The sequence below is a fragment of the Triticum aestivum genome, chromosome 2D, assembly GCF_018294505.1.
Source record: "Triticum aestivum cultivar Chinese Spring chromosome 2D, IWGSC CS RefSeq v2.1, whole genome shotgun sequence".
NCBI lineage: Eukaryota > Viridiplantae > Streptophyta > Magnoliopsida > Poales > Poaceae > Triticum > Triticum aestivum.
In genome coordinates, this window is record NC_057799.1 from 80,900,232 (window position 1) to 80,924,131 (window position 23,900).

At 43.9% G+C, this 23,900-nt stretch overlaps 1 protein-coding gene and 1 long non-coding RNA gene across 5 annotated transcripts; both read right to left on the reverse strand.

Annotated features, from left to right (window-relative positions):
* Nucleotides 1-2,671: 2,671 nt before the first annotated feature.
* Nucleotides 2,672-5,527, reverse strand: LOC123048839 (CASP-like protein 5A3). The gene is made up of 3 exons (XM_044471863.1): nt 4,792-5,527; nt 3,376-3,508; nt 2,672-3,173 (listed from the first exon to the last, which is right to left on the reverse strand). The coding sequence occupies exons 1-3, from the start codon at nt 5,208-5,210 to the stop codon at nt 2,970-2,972; spliced, it is 756 nt and encodes a 251-aa protein (XP_044327798.1). The 5' UTR covers nt 5,211-5,527; the 3' UTR covers nt 2,672-2,969.
* A 2,323-nt stretch (nt 5,528-7,850) lies between these two features.
* On the reverse strand, nt 7,851-13,856 carry LOC123051745 (uncharacterized). Of its 4 annotated transcripts, none has more exons than XR_006424251.1 (6): nt 13,545-13,856; nt 10,734-10,808; nt 10,511-10,617; nt 9,154-9,972; nt 8,911-9,063; nt 7,851-8,520 (listed from the first exon to the last, which is right to left on the reverse strand). It is a non-coding gene; the product is annotated as an uncharacterized lncRNA (long non-coding RNA). The 4 variants fall into 4 exon arrangements; XR_006424253.1 differs by having other exon boundaries at nt 10,734-10,866; XR_006424254.1 differs by lacking the exon at nt 13,545-13,856 and adding an exon at nt 11,249-13,536.
* Nucleotides 13,857-23,900: the final 10,044 nt, after the last annotated feature.

Below are 23,900 nucleotides of genomic sequence, written 5' to 3' on the forward strand. Positions count from 1 at the left end.
CAGATATGTTGGCCGTCATTATTGGCAGGGCCAAGCAGCATGGCCATGTAGAGGGTCTAGTTCCTCATCTAGTTGATGGAGGGGTGTCCATTCTACAATATGCTGATGACACTATTTTATTCATGGAACATGACATGGCTAAGGCACGTAACATGAAACTTATCTTGTGTCTATTTGAACAATTGTCTGGCTTAAAAATTAATTTTCATAAGAGCGAGGTGTTCTGTTTTGGGAAGGCCAAAGACGAGGAACATACCTACAGACAATTGTTTGGGTGCGAATTAGGTGCTTTACCATTTAGTTACTTGGGTATTCTGATTCATCACCATAAGCTATCCAATAAAGAATGGAAATGTATTGAAGAACGAATTGAAAAAAAAAACTCAGTTGCTGGAAGGGCAAGCTGATGTCATATGGAGGTCGGCTAGTTCTGATTAACTCAGTACTGACTAGCATGCCAATGCTTCTACTTTCGTTCTTCGAAATTCCAAAAGGGGTCCGAAAGCGACTTGATTTTTTTAGATCTCGTTTCTTTTGGCAGTCTGATGAGGCCAAGAGGAAATACCGTCTCGCGCGATGGGATATCATTTGTCGACCTAAAGACCAAGGGGGTCTCGGTATTGAGAACTTGGAAATTAAGAATAAATGCCTTATGAGCAAATGGTTGTACAGGTTAGAGACAGAGCCAGAGGGCATGTGGTCTCAAATCCTGCGCAATAAGTATTTGCACTCGAAAACGCTAGCCCAGGCTACCATCAGACCGACTGATTCGCCGTTCTGGAAGGGACTTATGAGAACGAAGGACATGTTCTTTCGTAGGGTCAAATTCTTGGTTGGCAACGGGATGTCAACAAGATTTTGGAAGGAAACGTGGTTAGGAGAGACGCCTCTGGCCTTACAATATCCTACCCTCTACAATATTGTGCAACGTAAGGAGGATTACGTAGGGACCGTCCTTCAAACTATTCCCTTGAACATCCAGTTCAGGCGTACGTTAGTGGGTGAGCAATGGACAGCCTGGATGCACTTGGTTCGGAGATTGATTGAAGTTCGACTCTCCGATCTGCCGGACTCAACACAATGGAAGTTAACTAAAAATGGGATATTTACGGTGAAATCTTTTTATACGGATCTGATTAATTCTGGCCCCCTCTCATGGTCACTACATATATGGAAGGTTAAGGTTCCTTTGTGGATTAAAATTTTTATGTGGTTTGTCCACAAGCAAGTAATACTCATAAAGGACAACTTACTTAAGAGGCGATGGGTAGGCAATTCGCGGTGTTGTTTTTGTGCTCAGGATGAAACAATACAACATTTATTTCTTGAATGCCCACTTGCCAAGTTACTTTGGAGAACGATTCATATAGCTTTCAATATCAATCCTCCAGTAGATATTGCGTCTTTTTTTGGGATGTGGTTAGCTGGGGTTGAACAGATCACGGCAGCTCGTATTCGGATTGGAATATGTGCGCTATTATGAGCTATATGGAACTGCAGAAATGATATGATTTTTAACAGACAACACAACTTAACTTTTTTGCAGGTTATCTTCAGAGCTACAGCTTGGATCCGTACGTGGTCCTTACTCACTCCTACGGACACCAGGGAGCCTTTGGTTACTGGGTGCAACCAATGGGAGATGGTGGCTCGGGTTATATTCAACCGATTCGGATGGCGTTCGCATAACAGGATAGGAGTCTAGAGAGCTTATCCTTATTATTACCGTATCGGTTGTCTTTGTCCGCTTGTAATTATCCGTTTTATTTACTTTATTTTGCTCCGTTTGCGAGCTGTAAGACCTTTTATGACGATACTTTTCTAGATTTTTAATAAAAGGGCCGTATGCATCATCATGATGCAGAGGCCGGGGTATGCCTTCATTTCAAAAAAAAAAGATGACCTGAAAGGGCAGAGCACCGAAAACTGACAGTTGAACAGGGGCGACAAGGAAGAAGTATATGACAGTAAAAAATGGATGATACACGATTGAAAATAAAAATCGATCGAAGACGGAAACAAACAAAACGGAACGTAGAGGCAAAGGACATACAAGAATGGTTGGACGAAGTATTTTAGTACATGATGAACATGTGTGTTGTGTCGTATTGACATGTTTCTGAGTTTTCATCTTTTTTCAGCAAATTTCACGCGAAACAAGTTTCCGGATCACAATGCAAATCAATGGCTTTAGGCGGCTTCGCAGGTGTGCCTATGCACCTGCATGCCTTTGCGAATTTCCCCTAATGCAAGGGATATCAAGTTCCCGGTGAACCTTCCTAGGTTTTAGTACGGATCGATGCTGAATTCGACCCATCTCCTGAGATGATTTATTGCACCATTTTGGTTTGCTGTTTTTCCCCCTTTGCAATTTTAATGTACTCATAGAGGAAGCTTCTTACAGGAATAGAAAACCAGTGGCTAGCCTTCATTGTGGCTCGAATCGAATTACTGAATCAAATCTCCTGTATCATATAGTAACGAATTATGCTTTTTTCCTTATCACGCCAACAGAAATTTCCTTGACCAAGTAATAACACTGATGGTTCTAACGTCTATTAGCATTTTCACATAGAAGAAGAACCAAGGGCCTACTGAATGAACCGATATATCGCACACGGCGCAAGTAATCACGGGGACTAAGATCCGGATATCAACAACAAAACATACGAAAGACGCGAAATAGAACAGACTGAGCATATCATCATCAACCTTGAACTCTACACAAGTAGCCCATCAGTCAGGTCATCACCAGATCACAACCACCAGTCCAGCCAGCCTCGCATAATAAGATGGCATACATACGCTCCTGGAGATAAAGTGTAGAGCTTCACAACCACCCTTCTGAACATCAAGCTACTCCCTGATTTTGCTACAGAAATATCGATAATATACCGGTCGTAAACAGTACTAATTATATTAGATGCGCCACCAAAGTTGGTCAAACAGCCTGGTTCTTGCTCCGCAGACTATGCTCTCTGCACGCTGTAGACCGCCGCCCAGAGGTTAATGACACAGGACGGCGCGATGGCGAACCAGCTCAAGAAAGCCATGGCGGTGGCGGCCATATAGGTCGGGCAGTGGTTCTCCGAGCACAGTAGCAGGTCGTTGTTGATGAGAGTGGTCATGGCTGCTGACCCACTCGCTGCAGCGAAGCTCAGTGCTCCAGTGACCTGCCGATGAGACACCGGGAGGAGGGTCAGAACCGAATCTATGCATACTTCTTTAGGAGAAAAAGGAAAAATACATGTGATGCTTAAATGATTCCGTGCTTGTTCATGTCTATGAAACATTTTCAGTGCAGGAGTGAGTCCACAGGGAATGGCAGATGGGTGTTTGTTTTGAGGTGCCTGAGAAAAAAAGCGTGTGACTTACCCAGTCCCCGGTGGAATATATGGTGGTAGCACGGGGTGTCCGGAAGGAGCGCTTCACAAGAAGCGCGTAGACGTCCACGGCGGCCAGGGCGAGGCTCCAGAGGCATTGCAAAGACTCTGCTGCTACCAGGAGGCTGCTCAAAAGAACAACAGTGAGTGAGTTCATCTATAGAAGGAAATCGATCCCCTGTTCTGAGTTCTGAAAGCAACATCCTAATACAAAACACTATCTAATCGCACAACAGAAATAAGATAAGATACGCAGACACGCTAGCATAAGACAACATGTAACGCATATCAGGAATATACATTACAACAATCACACTGTTCTGAGTTCCGACAACCAGAATGCTAACCAAACCTATCGCCGTATCCAAGAAAGGCAGCTGAGATGATATCACAGAGAGCATCAACATGTCACCATCTGATTTGCATTGCCTCTTTCAGGATGTCAGACTAACCGTAAAACACTGGATGCACTTGTTCAAATGTTTTCCTGACCGACAATATGTATGCACAGCACAGTATACCATTGTCCATTACAAATCACACTATTCCGAAATCCGATAAGCAGAATGGCAGAGTATGAACCAAATTTATTGGCATACACACTGAAATGCTCTGTGCCGAATGCCCAGCAAACTATGCAAGCAAACATCAAACTGGGGAGACAACAAAAAAGAAGGCTCAAGCTAAAAATTGCTGCATCCAAGAAGACAGCTGAGATGATATCACAGAGAACATAGCATTGTCACCATCTAATTGCGTTGCCTCTTTCAGGATGCCAAACCAATTCAAATGGAAAAGTATCAAAGTGCGAACGAGTATCAGCGTTTCTCTTTGGAGGATTAAAAAAGCACCCAATAATAATTTCTACTGGAAACTCCGTGCTATTTTTCGCAAATACGCGGGTTGTGCATCATTCATTGACAGCTGTGTACATTGATCTGAAACTCCATGCTATTTGCAAGTTGGAAAATGTGCTTGTATGATTGTATCCATTCCTTCATCTTGGATGTGAAATACTTCTACTTAGTAGTAGTAATTAGCATTTTTCAAACAAAAAATACTATTCTTGCTTATTTTGTTACTGGGTGGTACTAAGATAAAAAATGCTAGAGTTATCTGCATTCAAGGCAACATAAAAATCATCTCAGTTTCAGCCATGTACAGAAATACTAGCAGGTGAACAGACAGAATCTGGAAATATGGCTAACTAATAGGCAGTCATCCCTGAGGCAGATACATACATATGAAATCCCTGAAGACTTTAACTGAAAACGAGGAAACCCCACCTCATACAGCATCATCTGTTCTATTCCAAATTTCCAAGGAGAAATCGGGGGAAATGGATCGAGACCCCAGTGGGGGGGGGGGGGGGGGGGGGGTGGATGTGGAGCGGGAGGGGAGCGCTCACCGGAAGGCGGTGAGCGTGCGGAAGTCGTCGGTGGAGGCCATGAAGGCGACGGCGGCGGCCGCGAGCAGCGCCTGCGCGAGGCGGGCCGCGAGGCCCCAGCGCGTCCCCGGCGCCCCCCGCGGGTCCACCATCAGCACCCCGGGCGGCGGCGTGTTCCCGTTCGCGTTCGCCCCCTGCGCCGCCGCGGCCGGAGCCGGAGCCGGGCCATGTCCCTGCGCCTGCGCCGCCTGCGCTGCCGCCTGCCCCTGCCCCTGCCCCTGCCCCTGCCCCTGCGCCACCGCAGCCGGAGCGGGAGCCACCGGTCCCTGCGCCTGCGCCACCGCAGCCGGAGCAGCAGCCACCGGCCCCTGCCCCTGCGCGGCCGGAGCGGTAACCGCCGGGTCAGGGTGCACGACGGGATGGCTGTGCCGCAGGAACATGCCGCCGGTGAAGAGTCAGCCCCAAAAATGCTCCCTTGCGCCGTACTCAGAGTTCAGAGCCAACGACGCGGCCGGCCGGGGTTTTGGGGGATTTATGGAGGAGGATGGAGGAGGCGCGTCGTGGTCCAGTCTGGACACTCGGCGTGGGGCCTTGGCGCGCGCACCCCTCCTCCACTTTTCGCACCTAGCTTAGAGGCTAGAGCAGCTTCGGAGGAGCTCACTCCACGGTCCACACCATCGGGGTTGAGCAAGCAATTTCGCGTTCATCCATGGCCAACTCTGCACCCCCTCCTCTGTTTTTCCCAACTAGAGCAACACGACAGTAGGACGGGTCCATATATAGCCAAGGCATTTCATAATGCAGTGCATATATGTTGCTAATGATAAATGTCACACGTGTGACACGAACTAACACCGCTTTTTACACCTAAAATTGTCATAAAAAAATCTATAATGTATCCAACAAAAAATTGTCATGCTTCACAATTAAAATTGTCATCCTTGGCTAACTAAAATTGAGCTGCTCCAGCCACTACTGTGCAATCGGGGCTGAGCAAGCAAGTCCGCGTTCATCCATGGCCAAGCAACTCTGCACCCCTGCTCCACTTTTTCCACCTAGAGCAACACGACAATAGGACGGGTCCATGGAGACAACGTACTACTCCTAAGTTATTTTAATCACAGTTTCACTCACTGCACTCTCCACCAATTTTCTTTTCTTTTTTGTCTTTCCTTTCCAAAAATGCTACATACACGAAGCTTTGCGGGCCTTCAATGGACCCTTTCCGACTTAATACTAAACACACACACACCCTCCACATTTTCATGAGGTGGATCCGCTTCATCATTGGTCCCAATCACAACTACCCATGTCAGTAAGTTTGTAAACATTCGTAAAATCCTTCCGTGTGTCTAGCAAAGCCGTTCCTTTCTTATGCCGCTATGCTCCGTCCCTCTCTTCCTCTTCTCTCTCCTCCATGCTTCAACGTGGACTCGTGGTTGGAACATCGAGGAGCTTTTTATCTTGCCCTGTCTCATCTGTTCACGGTGATTAAGGTGGCCGAGAGACAAATTTGTAGGGTTTTCCCCCTCTACACAATGCTCTAAGTATATTCATTTATGCTTAGTGGCTTCTCATTTTTTGCACGCTCTTTTAGAGAAACTTTTCGCCTAGTATACATGTACGATTTTGCTAAAGCATTGAGGTTCTATGTAAGATGCATATTTCGTGGTGCATGAGTTTTGTCGAGACTTCATCTCTTCCAAAACAAAAGAGGTATATCATCGCATTTCTCGCACGGTGTAACACGAAATACATGATCGCCATCAAACAGACCGCATACTATGAAAAACATGTTACTTGCTACTGACTCGACGTATTCACACCCGTATGTTCACCGCCCTGCATATAAAACTCCATTTTGGCCAACAATTGTAACAAGAATGTAACTATACAAGAAATAACACGACAATGGCAATAATTATAACAAGAAAGTAACTATGTATAAGAACTTGCAATACTGCATTAGGACTTGCAGCGGGCTGAAGGGCCTTGACCCAATAGCAAAGGGCGTGTGCCACTAAAGGAGGGAAACGCGTATGCTTCCGGGGTCTTAGACTGTACTCACACATTCCTTTTTTCATTGATTGCATTATTTGTTGGTAGCTTACCAAGCGGACCGCTTGGTTGTACTCGCACATTCTGTAGGCAGTTTCATCTCACGGCGTGAAACTTGTCTGCATCACTGAAAATACACCTCTTGTAATAAAGGAAAAGCTCCACTCAAAAAAAAAGTGTGGTCCTCTGCTCAATACCAACAAGGAAATTAAATCGGTGTCTCTGTAATGCCAATGACCACAAACGGAAGCTCTCCTTCAGATACAACCACGTATTGCTCCTATGCGCTATGTTCGGATTATGTGGCCAAGTAATTCAGAATTAGTGCACCACGCATGGCATGACCAGTCCCGGTTACCTTCAACAACCAGCGATCCTGGAAAATCACAAACACATCCCCCTCATATACAATCATGCTCAACACAACTCCAACTGACATGTAACCAAACCAAACCTTTGAACAACCAACACATGACCCTAGGGTAGTCGTAGTCACACATAACAAAAAACAACCTCGGGGTGCCACGAGTCTACACGACAAAACGAGAGTATTGTTCATTGATGACCCCTACTGGAAACTGCACAAGATAGCCCGTGAACAGCTCGCATAGTTTGACAAGGTACGGTTCATTATCTTCAACGAAAATCGGTAGCCTGTCCGAAGATCCAACAAAAATAGGGTTGGCGAAGAGTCAAAAGCAACGCTTCGCAATCCAGCCAGTGGAAACATTGGCCACTAAACGGTCTACACCTCCATCATCGAATTTGACGATTTCTTCCTGAAGAACAACCCATTGGTCCGGTCGGGCACATAGGATCCCGATGCCGCCCTGCTTGCCACCCTCGATTGGAGGTGCAATGGCATTCCTCCAAACAGAACATAAGCCACTCATAGCAACATAGTCATCGAGGCTATTACTTGTCAACATACATTCTCTGATTCTCCAATAACATAAATGATATGAGCCGACGCACACTGCCAAGGAGACATCACTACGACTAGTTGGCTGGTCAATTGTATAGGAAAAATAAGTAGTAAATATGTGAAATGTTTTGAGTTCATTATGTGTATGTATGTAGTTAAAACTAGGAATGTCCTAGACGTACTGGAGGGGGTGGAGGCAAACATGCAAGGACCAACTCCAATTTAATACTCCCTCCGACGTGTCTAGATACATCCGTATCTAGACAAATCTAAGACAAGTAATATGGATCGGAGGGAGTAGTAGAGATGTCATCGAATAGATTACACTTTTTTTAGGGGCTCTAAGCTATATTCATAACATAACCATATTACGATAATATAACTCAACATTCTTGACACTTATTGCAGTTGCAGGGCTCAAGAACCTTAAACTTGATCTTTGGAGGTACTTTCCCCTCTATGTATGTCTTGATAGCCGCAATAGCCTTTCGGGCTTCCATAATTGTATCCCTACCCAAAGGGAAACAGTTGCCCCACCTCCTCCTATGATATCCACGAGTAGTGTCCAGGGTAAGGTGCTTCAGTGACGTTGCATAATCAAGAATACATCTCGTTAGCTCAATCATTGTCTTCCAGGGGCAAAAGCCAGTGATGAACACACTCTTAAGCTTGCGATGTCGGTGTTTCGGAACACAACTTGCCAACGAGAAATCTTCGTCCATATTGACTCCAGGAATTAAACCACCTTCCATGGTAGGAGCCTCTACCTGCATATGTTTGCTACCACTCAATTTCTTAAGCAAAACTGGACACATAATATTCTTAGTATATTATTAAGTACAGGATAGTAAATCGGCTGATCATAAGAGTTCAGAAGGACAATATGAAAAGTAACACCACGAACAAGTGGTTTGCAGTAAGAAGTTTACCAAGGTAGTAACAGCCTAACAGGTAAGGTATCACAGTTGTCGTGTAGCAATTAGTTGCACCCATGCATAACAGTGACATAACATAATACTTGGAAGGAAAAGGATAAAGGATGATTCGCCAAGTAAAGATCACGATGAGCCAAACTAATCTGCCTAGCTATAAGTTGGACAAGATATAATGTATAAATAGTTATTTCGCAAAAAAAAGGGAAATGAAGAATGACTTACACGCAAGACGAAAGTCCTCAAGGTGGGAGAAGCATCAAGAAAAGAAACCAAAGAACAGAAGTCGTAACCTGGAGAACGAGTTGGCATGAAAAGTTTTATCTCCAAATACTTGAGGTGCAGAAATTTACCCAGCACCATAGGTGTATTGACTGTCTGAAAAAGAATACCCAAAGATATGACTTCAGGGTTTATAGCTTAGATCAACAAATTAATGAATTAGAGTACATGAAAGCTAAAACTAACCTCATAAAGTGAGTTAAAAAAAGAGTTTGGACATTTGGTGCAATGGATGAAAGCTTGGCGCTAGCATAATGGAGCAGGTTAGGCACAATGGCACATGTCATTTGCATTTTCTTCACTTGCAATGAACTTCCAAGCGAGATATGTATCAGGGGACCATCATAATTGAAGGTGGAGAGGTTTGGAGCACTGCATTCAATCATCTGTAACATTTTGCAACATTGCACTTCCAGGATGTTAAGCTTCGACAAAAAATGTGGTATCTTTAAGCAATGTATATCGTAGCAGGACTCGAGATCCAAATGCTCTAACAAGAAGGAATTGGACAGAAGTAGATATAACTCCTCCCCAGTAATACCAACATCATGCAGACAAAGAGTCTTCAAACCACTCAAGCGACCAACTTTGCCTACAGAATGAAAAGCACAGCTAGTGATGTGAAAATACTGGATTGAGTGTGCTGCCTCAGGAGATAGAAGTGAACCAGGAAAGTTATATTTCAGCTTGCTATTTATGGGGAGCCCTAGCGTAAATTCTTTGATCCCAGGTGTAATTGCACTTGCAGCCAGCGATCAAGATAACTTGGATGCACAGTGAACTCATCGCGAGTTTGCAATTTAAATGTCTTCACCCCAACGCCAGAGTGATTCCGCATGATGTGGTCAACTATTTGGTAAAATCCCTTGTTTGTTTGCCTAGTGCTCTCATATCAAATATGAGCTTGGGATAGCATCTCCAAGAGTGAAGAAAATCATGAGACAAGCAGGCAGCACGAGCGGCATCTTGAATAGCCATAAGGGCATGTATCTTCCAAATGATATCCTGCACAAGCATGATACAAAAATGAAGTATTGAAATAGTGTTGGCAGTGATGACTTGTTGCTCTACATTACTAGTGGAGATGAATTGTACACCTTGTGGGGCGTTTACATTGATTCAGAACTGTCAGGCACTACAAATGGACTACTTTATCAAGTACATAAATTGAGCACTGAGCTACTTTATGCCAAAACGAAAAGTATAACAAGAGAGAATGCATCAAGTACAGGCAACCAAAAGACATGTTTTGGACTTGGGCTCGGCCTCCAACATGCAACTTTGACTGAATTTTCGTACAAGTATGTTACTAAACTTATACTCCCTCCATTCCATATTAAGTGTCGCTGATTTAGTACAAAGTTGTACTAAATCAGTGACACTTAATATGGAACGGAGGGAGTATATAAAAAGAATTATGGCATTATTAAAATGTTTGTCATGACGAATCTAATGTCAATTTTCACATCATATCTGGTTGACCTCGTGCTTTCTAGGAGTCTTTCTGAAAGGAGGTAGTAATTTTTTGGGGAGTTCATCATACCTCTGGAAGGCTAACCTCTGGCCCCATTACTTCAGCACTTGGAGAACCATCAGCCTGTCGGCAAGGTGAAACCTTGCTTTCAGCATGAGAGGCAGCCAAACCAACATCTGTAGTCCACAATCCGACAAGGTCACAATATAGCACACGAGAATGACCAAGGATCAATGCAATTACAACACAACTACAAACTCTACACATAATTATAAGCAGCTTGAGGCCTTACCAGTTATAAACTGAAGAGGATGATGAGATGCAGGGCTGCAGGATGATGGAAGGTCAGCAACAGGCTTGAGTGGACCTGAGGATGAGGAGGAAGCCATTGATGGGTTGGAGGCTACTGTAGCAAACTCTAGGAGCTGATGAGAAGGTAGCATTCTTTCATGTTGTCAAATCACTTAATTACCAACTCGACTAATGTAATAGCATAAAAATAAAGAGCATTCATACGCATTTGTTTAATGGCAGAAGAAGAAATAGCATGCAGTAACGCAACATATTGTATACAGGTGACAACTCCATCACAGCACGCGGTAGCACACAAATTTCATTTAAAAAACAAACCCAAATCAAAGAAAATCATTCATGGCATCAGTTTATTCCAGATCTAAAGTCTCGTGGGGTCAAGAGACTTGAACAATCCATAAATTCATGAGTTGCCGCAAAGCTATTTTTCAACCTGGATAAGAAACTATAGAGGTAGCATCAAAGTGAAGCCAACATAATATTATAGTAACTTACATGAGGCACACTTGAACCGAGAAATATCGATGTCTCCAGGGTGACCTGGACAGGAGTATGATATGGGGCAGGCGGAGAGGTCTCATGCCTCCTCCACCGCCTCTCACACAAGGAGCCATGGCCCAAGAAAAATCGTCACCCTTCTTTCGAACACAACAACAATAGAGGGAGCTAAAGAGGCCACCGTGGGACAGAGAACACGATGGAGTGAGAAACAGGGAGCCTAATTTGTGAACTTTGAATGAATGAGTCCCAACATCTTTTGGATTTTATCAGAAGCACTTAAACTCACTGGTTCAGGCTTAAAAACGGAAAAGGTGTGATGGCTCCCTGTTCACTCCATCCTCTTCTGTCTCCCGCAATCTGCCACTGTAGGAGAAAATGGGTAAAAAAAGAACACTCCATGTGACAACTTTCAGCTTAGTGGTTTGTGTTCTTGGTATGCCTAGGATTCTGCTCTGTATGATACTCCCTCCGTCCCAAAATAAGTGTCTCAACTTTGTCCTAACTTTAGTACAAGTTGTACTAAAGTTGAGACTTATTTTGGGACGGAGGGAGTACTTGTATGGAGTTGTGGGGAGCTTTGAGTTTATCTCTATCTTATGTGGGACAGTTGGAGTGCTTGTTGGTCCTTCTTAAGTTGGGTGTTGTGTGCTTTCTTGTTTTGCTACTGTTTGCTTCAGGAGCAAGAATGTCCTGGTGTCCCAGAAGACCAAAAAAAAAAAGTTTGCTTTCTAGTATTCCCTCCATTCGGAAATAACTGGCGTGGCTTTAGTTCAAATTTGAACTAAAACCACGTCAGTTTTCAAAACGGAGGTAGTATAAAGCAGGGCATATGCCTGTTTGTCTTAAAAACCTTTCAACTCAGTAAAGAAAAGATTTCAACAGCAAACTCATGCGACATGATTTCAACTTCCAGCTGACAGAATAGGAACTTTCAACCATGAAATTTGAGATTTCGTGTTGGAGGAGAAAGAAGCTGAGCTTTGAACTCCATGAACAGTAGGTTTCAGCTCAATTAACACAAACTTTTAACAATCGAAACGGACCCTAAGTTAGAAAAAAAAAACTATAAATTAGTACACTAGCCACATACAGGCCGTGTATTATTCTGTAATTAGTACAATAGCCACATCACTATTGCTGATACATGGGATGGTGTTAACCTTAGGATTACTTTTAGAAGGTGTGTGGACAACAGATTGCTCCTCCAGTGGTTTGACTTTGTTCATATTGCTGAGTCTATTCGGCTTAATACTGATGCCGATGCTGTGATTTGGAAGCTTGAATCCAATGGTATTTACTCTGTCGGTCTTTATATGCTGTTGTGAGGGGGGTCGTCCCTGTTCATATTCCTGCTGTTTGGCAACTTAATGTTCCTCCTAAAATCCATATTTTTCTTTGGCTTTTACCTCATAATAAGTTGCTCACTAGAGATAACCTAGCTAAAAGGCAAAATCTTGACAATTTATCCTGCCTATTCTGTAATGAAGATGCCTGTATGCGCTCATTCTTTGCCTGTGCTGTTGCCACTAAGGTGCGGAGAAAGCCACTAAGGTGCGGAGAAATATTAGTACCCTCACTGGGTTAACACTACTGTGAACTTTGAGGTACATTGCAAAGTGGTGGATCAGTCACAAAAAACACCAGACAATCAACCTAGTTTCATGCAGCAACTCTATAGTCTGTGGAAATATAGGAATGAACTCTGTTTTTAACAGAAGTTCATGGACTGGTGTGCAGGTGATCCTGAGAGGCATAGCAGTAGTGTTCTCTCAGTGGGCAATCTTGTGGTCTGGCCCTGGCCCTGCAAAAGAGCGCGTGCTGGAGATCACAGCTTCACTCTGGGCGCTTGCCATGAGCCCAACTCTACAGCTGTGGCCGGATCCGGGCTGATGGGGCGTCGGTTGAGGCCTTCGTCTCTGTCAGGATTGCCGGCTTCTGAAGATGCCGCTGGATGGGAAGCCTCCATTGTTGGGCAGGCAAAGCATGCGGAGGAATCCTCCCGCGGATCGATTGAAGACGGCATCTAGCTCAGGATTGCGCCTGGAGCTTGAAAACAGAGCTTGACTTGCAGCTGCGTGCTCATGCGCTATATGGAATGTTTGGTTTCATTTTAATGGAAAATGGAGCCGGGGCTGGGTGCCCTTTCTTTTTTCCTCTAAAATAAACAGCTTGTGCATTATCAATAAAAACTTCTAATGACTCGGAAATCTGAAATTACAGCCCAAAAAGGGGACAGATCAGGAACGCCCTAAAATTGGGGAATTCTTTAGCCAGCTACCGAGCTACGTACCTTCGTGCTCACGGCCCACGGGGGTGGCGGCGCGGTGGTCGGGGGAGATGCCGGCACAAAGGTGTGGCGTAGGCGGCGGCGACGGTCGACGGAGTCGAGGCGCCGGTCGCCGCTGACTGAAAGGACAGTGGAGGTGGAGCCTAACCGGGGGGCCGGAGTGAGGACAGCAACTGACTGTAGCCTGCACTGGACGCTCACTGAAGGCAGCGCGACGGGCGACGGCCGTGACGAGATGGAGAGGTGCGGCGCGCGGAGAAAACCGACGATTCGATTTGGGTCTTCCCGTCTCGCTCGGCAAAAGGAAAAGAAGAGGCAGGGAAAATAAATAAACGATCCCTGCTCTGACATTGATATATCCGGATTGTTCGGATACTTTTGGGTCTCCAACACGGATTCATGTACAATTGGGCTGATATCTTGAGAGCTCAAAATAAAATTAGTAAATAAAAATGTGTTCAAACGTTTGAAAACACTCGGATCGGTCTCGGATCAATCGTGAAGCGGAATTAGAGAGTCCGGACATCCGCCTCGGATCAATCGTGAAGCGGAGTAGGAGAGTACGGACATCCGCTTACGACACATCGGTCCCGCTCATCAGGGTCACTCCCCCCCCCCCCCTCTCTCTCTTTCCTTTCTTCCCTGCTCTCTATAAGCGTCGCCTTCTCTCTTCAATCTAGACGCTTACGGCCAGACAACACAGTCGAATAGGGTGGGCTTTGCCCTGTGTGTTTCAGTCTTTGGGTGTGGGCTTGGCTCTTGTTGTTCCGGTTTTCGCCCGGTTTTCCGTAATTAACTGGGCAATTCTCTTCTGCTTAATTAATAGACGAGGCAATCGTTGCCTCCGTTTCGAGAAAAAAATCGGGACGCTTCTATCTCGTCCCCACTCTGGCGCATGCTCCCACCTCACCTACTCAACGCTCCTCTTAGAGCATCTCCACTCGTTCGGCCCCCCAGCGCATAGGGCGGCGCTATTCCGGGCGCTCGCCCGGCGATTTTTAGGCCCTGGGGGCGATCTAGGTCCCAACCACATCCCCAGGTGCCACTCCCAAGGCGTCGTAAATTCAAACTTGGTCCATTCTCGCTACCCAAAAAATGCCACAAGTCCGGCGATCAGCGCCACAAAAGTCCCGGGCGATCGGCGATCACCTTGCCAGAGTTCGGCGATCAATAAAAAGTTCGGCGTGCAAAAGAAAGGATGTGTAGGCAATGCATCAAACGGCGGCATCGGCCTCCGGCGTCGGAGGAGTCGGTGTGCGCGGGTTGGTATGCGTCGGCGCGGCTTCAGTGTTGGGCGTCGTGGAGGCATCATCGCTCGGGCTTGGCAGCGGCGTAGGGGTCGGCGTGGGAGTTGGCGCCGCCGTCGACGGCATCTGGTTCAGGATGAGGCCGCGCTCCGCCAGGTACCACGCCTTGAGCTGCTCATCGTCACTCCGGAGCATGTCCGCCCCCTCCCCCCCCCCAATCAGGAAAGCTAGGTCGGTGTTCCTCTTTTTCGCGGCGACGTTGGTCCGGAGCAGGTCGACCTTGACGGCGTTGTTTGTCATCAACGCCGACCATCGCGCCTCGGTTTTCTCTTCCCTCTGGGTGGCCCGGGTCTTGGCGTCGGCGATACAATGCTCGATGACTCTTCCGAACGCGCGGTAGCCAGCTCGGCGTGCTTCGCCGACTTGGCCCGTTTGTTGCCGTAGGGGCGCCCGTCGGACGCGCCCGGCGTCGGCGTGTACGGCTTGTAGGTCTCCTTGGCCTTGGCGAGGGTGCGCCGGACTTCCCACTACTAGGGAAAACCTGATACACAGAATCTTACCAGCGGCGTGGTTTAAAAACAAACGCTACTGCTAATTAGCAGTAGCGCGCTTCGAAAGAGCACGCTACTAACACCCAGCTAGTAGTAGCGCGCTAAGGTAAAAGAGCGCTACTACTACAATTGTCAGGGAGTTGCCTCCAAACTATGTATTGTAGTACCGCCCTTCCGGCACACGCGCTACTGCTAACTAGCCTAGCAGTAGTGCGTTATGCCAGCACTCGCTACTGCTAAAGTCCCATCCCCCTCTCGCGTCGAAGTTTAGTCCCATACTGCTAAGCGAATATGGTGTTTACCACCTTAAATACGTTACTTCACAAACCATCACAAGCACTTGGTCTTCATTGAACTCTATGTGTATGATCTGTGGCCGCAATAGAAATCTTCGTCGGTTCTTAGAACCGGCGAAGATTCCTATTGACAATTTAGATTCTACACAAAAAGATCATTGATGACTAATGTATTTTTGAATTTTTTTACATGCCTAGTCTTAGCAGTAGCGCGTTTAGCAGAAGAAGCGCTACTGCTACTGGTACAGGCATAGCAGTAGCGCTTCTTCTGCTAAACGCGCTACTGCTATGGGGATTAGCAGTAGTGCTTTATCCTGTCCAGCGCTACTGCTAAGTTCAATTTCTTCCCCCAACCGCCCGCCCCCCACTCTTCCTCTCCACTCTCTCACTCCCCCGCACCCCCTCCCGTCGTCCGCCGCCGCGGCCATTCCCCGACCACCGTCGTCGCCCGCCGCCGCCGACGCTCCTGCTCCTCCTCCACTGAGGTAATCCCTCTTCCCTACCGCGCCCCTCCCTCCACCTCCGGCCGCCCCCTCCTCCCTCCTCCCTCCTCCTCCGTCCGCCCCCTCCTCGCTCCTCCTTCCTTCTCCGGTCGCCCCCTCCTCCTCCGGCCGGCCCCTCCTCCCCCTCCCTCCTCCTCCTGCCACCCCTCCTCCCTCCTCATCCTCCCCCCTCCACTCCTCCTCCGGCCGCCCCTCCTCCCTCCTTGATGTCTACTACGCAACCTTCTTCTTGTAGACGTTGTTGGACCTCCAAGTGCAGAGGTTTGTAGGACAGTAGCAAATTTCCCTCAAGTGGATAACCTAAGGTTTATCAATCCATGGGAGGCGTAGGTTGAAGATGGTCTCTCTCAAACAACCCTGCAACCAAATAACAAAGAGTCTCTTGTGTCCCCAACACATCCAATACAATGGTAAATTATATAGGTGCACTAGTTCGGCGAAGAGATGGTGATACAAGTGCAATATGGATGGTAGATATAGGTTTTTGTAATCTGAAAATATAAAAACAGCAAGGTAACTAATGATAAAAGTGAGCACAAACGGTATTGCAATGCTAGGAAACAAGGCCTATGGTTCATACTTTCACTAGTGCAAGTTCTCTCAATAATAATAACATAATTGGATCACATAACTATCCCTCAACATGCAACAAAGAGTCACTGCAAAGTCACTAATAGCGGAGAACAAACGAAGAGATTATGATAGGGTACGAAACCACCTCAAAGTTATTCTTTCGGATCGATCTATTCAAGAGTTCGTACTAGAATAACACCTTAAGACACAAATCAACCAAAACCCTAATGTCACCTAGATACTCCAATGTCACCTCAAGTATCCGTGGGTATGATTATACGATATGCATCACACAATCTCAGATTCATCTATTCAACCAACACACAGAACTTCAAAGAGTGCCCCAAAATTTCTACCGGAGAGTCAAGACGAAAACGTGTGCCAACCCCTATGCATAGGTTCATGGGCGGAACCCGCAAGTTGATCACCAAAACATACATCAAGTGAGTCACGTGATATTCCATTGTCACCACAGATACGCACGGCAAGACATACATCAAGTGTTCTCAAATCATTAAAGACTCAATCCGATAAGATAACTTCAAAGGGAAAACTCAATCCATTACAAGAGAGTAGAGGGGGAGAAGAAACATAAGATCCAACTATAATAGCAAAGCTCGCGATACATCAAGATCGTGCCAAATCAAGAACACGAGAGAGAGAGAGAGAGATCAAACACATAGCTACTGGTACATACCCTCAGCCCCGAGGGTGAACTACTCCTTCCTCGTTATGGAGAGCGCCGAGATGATGAAGATGGCCACCGGTGAGGGTTCCCCCCTCCGGCAGGGTGCCGGAATAGGGTCCTGGTTGGTTTTTGGTGGCTACAGAGGCTTGCGGCGGCGGAACTCCCGATCTATTCTGTTCCCCGGTCGTTTTAGGGTATATGGATATATATAGGCGGAAGAAATACGTCAGGGGAGCCACGAGGGGCCCACGAGGGTGGAGGGCGCGCCCCCCTACCTCGTGCCTCCCTCGTTGCTTTCCTAACGTGCACTCCAAGTCTCCCGGGTTGCTTTCCTTCCAAAAATAACTTCTCCAGAAGGTTTCATTCCGTTTCGACTCCGTTTGATATTCCTTTTCTTTGAAACACTGAAACAAGGGAAAAAAACAGGAACTGGCACTGGGCTCTGGGTTAATAGGTTAGTCCCAAAAATAATATAAAAGTGCATAGTAAAGCCCATAAAACATCCAAGATGGATAATATAATAGCATGAATACTTCATAAATTATAGATACGTTGGAGACGTATCAGCATCCCCAAGCTTAATTCCTGCTCGTCCTCGAGTAGATAAATGATAAAAGAAAGAATTTATGAAGTGTGAATGCTAGCAGGTGCACAAGTTTGATAAATGATAATTTCAATCACCTTTTCTAGCATCATTATATGTCATAGTAGTAGCTCAACTCATAAAACTTTGCATGATCAAGCAACACACGTTAAAGTATATATCATAAACTTTCTTGAAAACTAACAAACCGTGTTATTAGTCATCAAACAATTACAATTCATCTTATTTTCAGGAAGAGTCTATGTCAGAGCTTTGATTCAGCAAACTTCACATACTCAACTATCATTTAGTCTTCCATGATTGCTACCACTCAAAGCATATTTTTAGAACAAATAGTATTCATCGAACACAGAGAAAGATAGGGGCTTAATGTTTCGCCTCCCAACCTTTTACCTCAAGGGTAATGTCAACAGTAATAATTCATGCTCAAATATATTTGAATGGCCATATATGCTTAGATCTTTCCATCACATGATGCTTGCCAACTAAAGAGTAGGTTGGAATGAGAAGGAATACTACTGACTCTTGCATAAAAGTAAAAGATAGGCCCTTCGCAGAGGGAAGCAGGTATTTGCAGAGGTGCCAGAGCTCGAAGCAAAAACAGAGATGAAAATAATTTTGAGAGGTATGCTTTCATTGTCAACATACGACCGAGGGTTCCCAGTATCTTCCATACTACATACATTATAGGCGGTTCCCAAACAGAAAGTTAAAGATTTTTACTCCCCCTCCACCAACAATCATCAATCCATGGCTTGCCCGAAACAACGGGTGCCTCCAACTAACATCAAACCTGGGGGAGTTTTGTTTGCAATTATTTTTGATTTGATTTTGATCTTTTGATCATGGGACTGGGCATCCCAGTTACCAGCCATTTTCTCGTGAATGATGAGCGGAGTCCACTCATCGTGAGAATAACCCACCTAGCATGGAAGATACTGCTAGCCCCTAGTCGCTACATGAGCGATTCGGGCATACAAAACAGATTATTATTTGAAGGTTTAGAGTTTGGCGCATGCAAATTTACTTGGAACGGCAGGTAAATACCGCATATAGGTAGATATGGTGGACACTCATGGAAGAAACTTGGTTCAAGGATTTTGGATGCACAAGCAGTATTCCCGCTTAGTACAGATATTTTGGCTAGCAAAGGATTCTAAATAGCAAGCACCACATGTTAGAGGATCCAAAACAATATAACTTATACAAATATACCCAAGCATAACTCATTATGTTGTCTTCCTTGTCCAACTTCAACTAATTTGCTCAGGTTTGAAAATAATTAATGGGGATCACAATCATAGAAGATGTCCAAGATAGTATATTTATATGTGAAATCTCTCTTCCTTCAATATTCTTTCATGAATTGTTCAAGTGACCAATACAATGTTTGCTAACCTTCAAAAAATTTACCACCTCTACTTCTTATATGTAAAGTCATTACTCCCCATGGGATAAGCATATTAAACATATATAATTTCAGATTTATGATATTCAATTCATTCAACCATTTACCCATAGGATATAAGTGAAGCACACGAGCAAATGACAAACTACTCCAAAAAGATATAAGTGAAGATCAATGAGTAGTCGAATAATTATGTAACTATGCGAAGACTCTCTAACATTTAAGAATTTCAGATCTTGGTATTTTATTCAAACAGCAAGCAAAGCTAAAGAAAGTAAAATGACACTCCAAGCAAAACACATATCATGTGGTGAATAAAAATATAGCTCCAAGTAAAGTTACCGATGAACGAAGACGAAAGAGGGGATGCCTTCCGGGGAATCCCCAAGCTTAGGCTCTTGGTTATCCTTGAATATTACCTTGGGGTGCATTGGGCATCCCCAAGCTTAGGCTCTTGCCACTCCTTATTCCATAGTCCATCGAATCTTTACCCAAAACTTGAAAACTTCACAACACAAAACTCAACAGAAAACTCGTAAGCTCCGTTAGCGAAAGAAAAGAAAACACCACTTAAAGGTACTGTAATGAACTCATTATTTATTTGTATTGGTGTTAAATCTACTGTATTCCAACTTCTCTATGGTTTATAAACTATTTTACTAGCCATAGAGTCATCAAAATAAGCAAACAACACACGAAAACAGAATCTGTCAAAAACAGAACAATCTGTAGTAATCTGTAACTAACGCAAACTTCTGGAACTCCAAAAATTCTAAAATGAATTGGTGGACCTGAGGAATTTGTCTAGTAATCATCTGCAAAAAGAATCAACTAAATAGCACTCTCCAGTAAAAAGTTGAAGCTAATCTCGTGAGTGCTAAAGTTTCTGTTTTTTACAGCATGATCATAAAGACTTCACCCAAGTCTTCCCAAAGGTTCTACTTGGCACAAACACTAATTAAAACACAAAACCACATCTAAACAGAAGCTAGATGTATTATTTATTACTAAACAGAACCAAAAAGCAAGAAAATAAAATAAAATTGGGTTGCCTCCCAACAAGCGCTATCGTTTAACGCCCCTAGCTAGGCATGATGATTTCAATGATGCTCGCATAAAATATAAGAATTGAAACATAAAGAGAGCATCATGAAGAATATGACTAGCACATTTAAGTCTAACCCACTTCCTATGCATCGGGATTTTGTGAGCAAACAACTTATGGGAACAATAATCAACTAGCATAGGAAGGCAAAACAAGCATAACTTCAAAACTTTAAGCACATAGAGAGGAAACTTGACATTATTGCAATTCCTACAAGCATATATTCCTCCCTCATAATAATTTTCAGTAGCATCATGAATGAATTCAACAATATAATCAGCACCTAAAGCATTCTTTTCATGATCTACAAGCATAGAAATTTTATTACTCTCCACATAAGCAAAATTCTTCTCTTTCGGAATAGTGAGAGTATCATAAGAGACTTGAATACTATAAATTGTTTCCATATTAAAAAATTAATGTTCAGAAAAAGGGTAATCATAATCATGACAAGTTTTATAAATAGAATCATCACTACTCTTTATAGCATAAGTTTCATCACAATAATCATCATAAGTAGCAACTTTGTTCTCATCATAATCAATTGAAACCTCTTCCGAAATAGTGGAATCATCACCAAATAAAGTCATGACCTCTCCAAATCCACTTTCATAAATATTATAAGATTCAACATCCTCCAAAATAGTGGGATCACTACTTCCTAAAGTTGACACTCTTCCAAACCCACTTTCATCAATATAATCATCATAAGTAGGAGGCATGCCATCATCATTATAAATTTGCATATCAAAACTTGGGAGGCTAAAAATATCATCTTTATTAAACATAGCATCCCCAAGCTTGGGACAAACATTAATTTCAGCAAATATATTCTCAAATATGTCATCCTCATCAAACATAGCTTCCCAAAGCTTGGGCCTTTTCATATCATAAGCATAATCACTCTCATCATTAATAGTATGGATAGCACCAATAGTATAGCAATTATCATATTCTTCCAAGCAAGTGCCAAAAATATTTTCAACATCATAAGAAGTATCATTATCTTCCCAATCATAATCATCACAATAAGCAATAGGCATAACGAGATCATCATCAAGTGCATCATCTTCCACAATTATTTTTGATTCATTTTCATGAGGCACAACAATGATAGGAGCAACATTATTTGGGAGAGATATCTTTTTACCTCTCTTCCTTTTCCTTTTCCTTTTCTTCTTCTTCACCACATCATGTGTGGGTTCAATCCTCTTTTTGGAGCTCCTTATTAATGAGATTAGTTGAATAGAAGGCTCCTCCTCGTTACCTGATTCATCATAAGAAATAATAGGAGAATATTGGGAAGTCTCTTCCCTTTCGTTAGTATTCTCTTCATCTTCTATTTGTTTTCTTTTCTTTATGTAATTGGCAATATAAGGATTTTCAATGCAATTCACCGCACAATACATATAAATATCCTCTAGATCAAAATGAAGAATTCTATCAAGGGCAAATTCTGGAATATCCTTAGTTATACGTTTCATTTCTTCGTAACCCAAGAGCAAACTAAGTTCATTATGATGTGCAAGGGAAATCAAGTCATCATAATTTTTGGACACGATATGATCATGAAACAATTTGCATTGGGTACTGAAATGATCATGTTCATTGCAAAGTTCACAAGTACGCTAAGAAAATTTAAATTTTCAGCACAAGCATCTAGCCTTTCTTGCAACCATTTAGTTTCTAAATGCTTATGCCTCTTGCAATATCTATCTTCCCTATTTGGTGTGTACTAGCAAACCCAATGCACTCCACAAAAATTGACATGTTTATAGGAGACATTTTCATCATAACTAGTGCAATCATCATTAGTACTATGGATATTCAAGGAGTTCATACTAACAACATTGCAATCATGCTCATCATTCAAAGATTTAGTGCCAAACATTTTAATGCATTCTTCTTCTAACACTTTGGCACAACTTTCCTTTCCATCATACTCACGAAAGATATTAAAAAGATGAAGCATATGAAGCAAACTCAAATCCATTTTTTTTAGTTTTATTTTATAAACTAAACTAGTGCTAAAACAAGAAACTAAAAGATTCGATTGCAAGATCTAAAGATATGCCTTCAAGCACTCACCTCCCCGGCAACGGCGCCAGAAAAGAGCTTGATGTCTACTACGCAACCTTCTTCTTGTAGACGTTGTTGGGCCTCCAAGTGCAGAGGTTTGTAGGACAGTAGCAAATTTCCCTCAAGTGGATGACCTAAGGTTTATCAATCCATGGGAGGCGTAGGTTGAAGATGGTCTCTCTCAAACAACCCTGCAACCAAATAACAAAGAGTCTCTTGTGTCCCCAACACATCCAATACAATGGTAAATTGTATAGGTGCACTAGTTCGGCGAAGAGATGGTGATACAAGTGCAATATGGATGGTAGATATAGGTTTTTGTAATCTAAAAATATAAAAACAGCAAGGTAACTAATGATAGAAGTGAGCACAAACGGTATTGCAATGCTAGGAAACAAGGCCTAGGGTTCATACTTTCACTAGTGCAAGTTCTCTCAACAATAATAACATAATCGGATCACATAACTATCCCTCAACATGCAACAAAGAGTCACTCCAAAGTCACTAATAGCGGAGAACAAACGAAGAGATTATGGTAGGGTACGAAACCACCTCAAAGTTATTCTTTCGGATCGATCTATTCAAGAGTTCGTACTAAAATAACACCTTAAGACACAAATCAACCAAAACCCTAATGTCACCTAGATACTCCAATGTCACCTCAAGTATCCGTGGGTATGATTATACGATATGCATCACACAATCTCAGATTTATCTATTCAACCAACACACAGAACTTCAAAGAGTGCCCCAAAGTTTCTACCGGAGAGTCAAGACGAAAACGTGTGCCAACCCCTATGCATAGGTTCATGGGCGGAACCCGCAAGTTGATCACCAAAACATACATCAAGTGAGTCACGTGATATTCCATTGTCACCACATATACGCACGGCAAGACATACATCAAGTGTTCTCAAATCATTAAAGACTTTATCCGACAAGATAACTTCAAAGGGAAAACTCAATCCATTACAAGAGAGTAGAGGGGGAGAAGAAACATAAGATCCAACTATAATAGCAATGCTCGTGATACATCAAGATCGTGCCAAATCAAGAACACGAGAGAGAGAGATCAAACACATAGCTACTGGTACATACCCTCAGCCCCGAGGGTGAACTACTCCCTCCTCGTCATGGAGAGCGCCAAGATGATGAAGATGGACACCGGTGAGGGTTCCCCCCTCCGGCAGGGTGCCGGAATAGGGTCCTGGTTGGTTTTTGGTGGCTACAGAGGCTTGCGGCAGCGGAACTCCCGATCTATTCTGTTCCCCGATCGTTTTAGGGTATATGGATATATATATATAG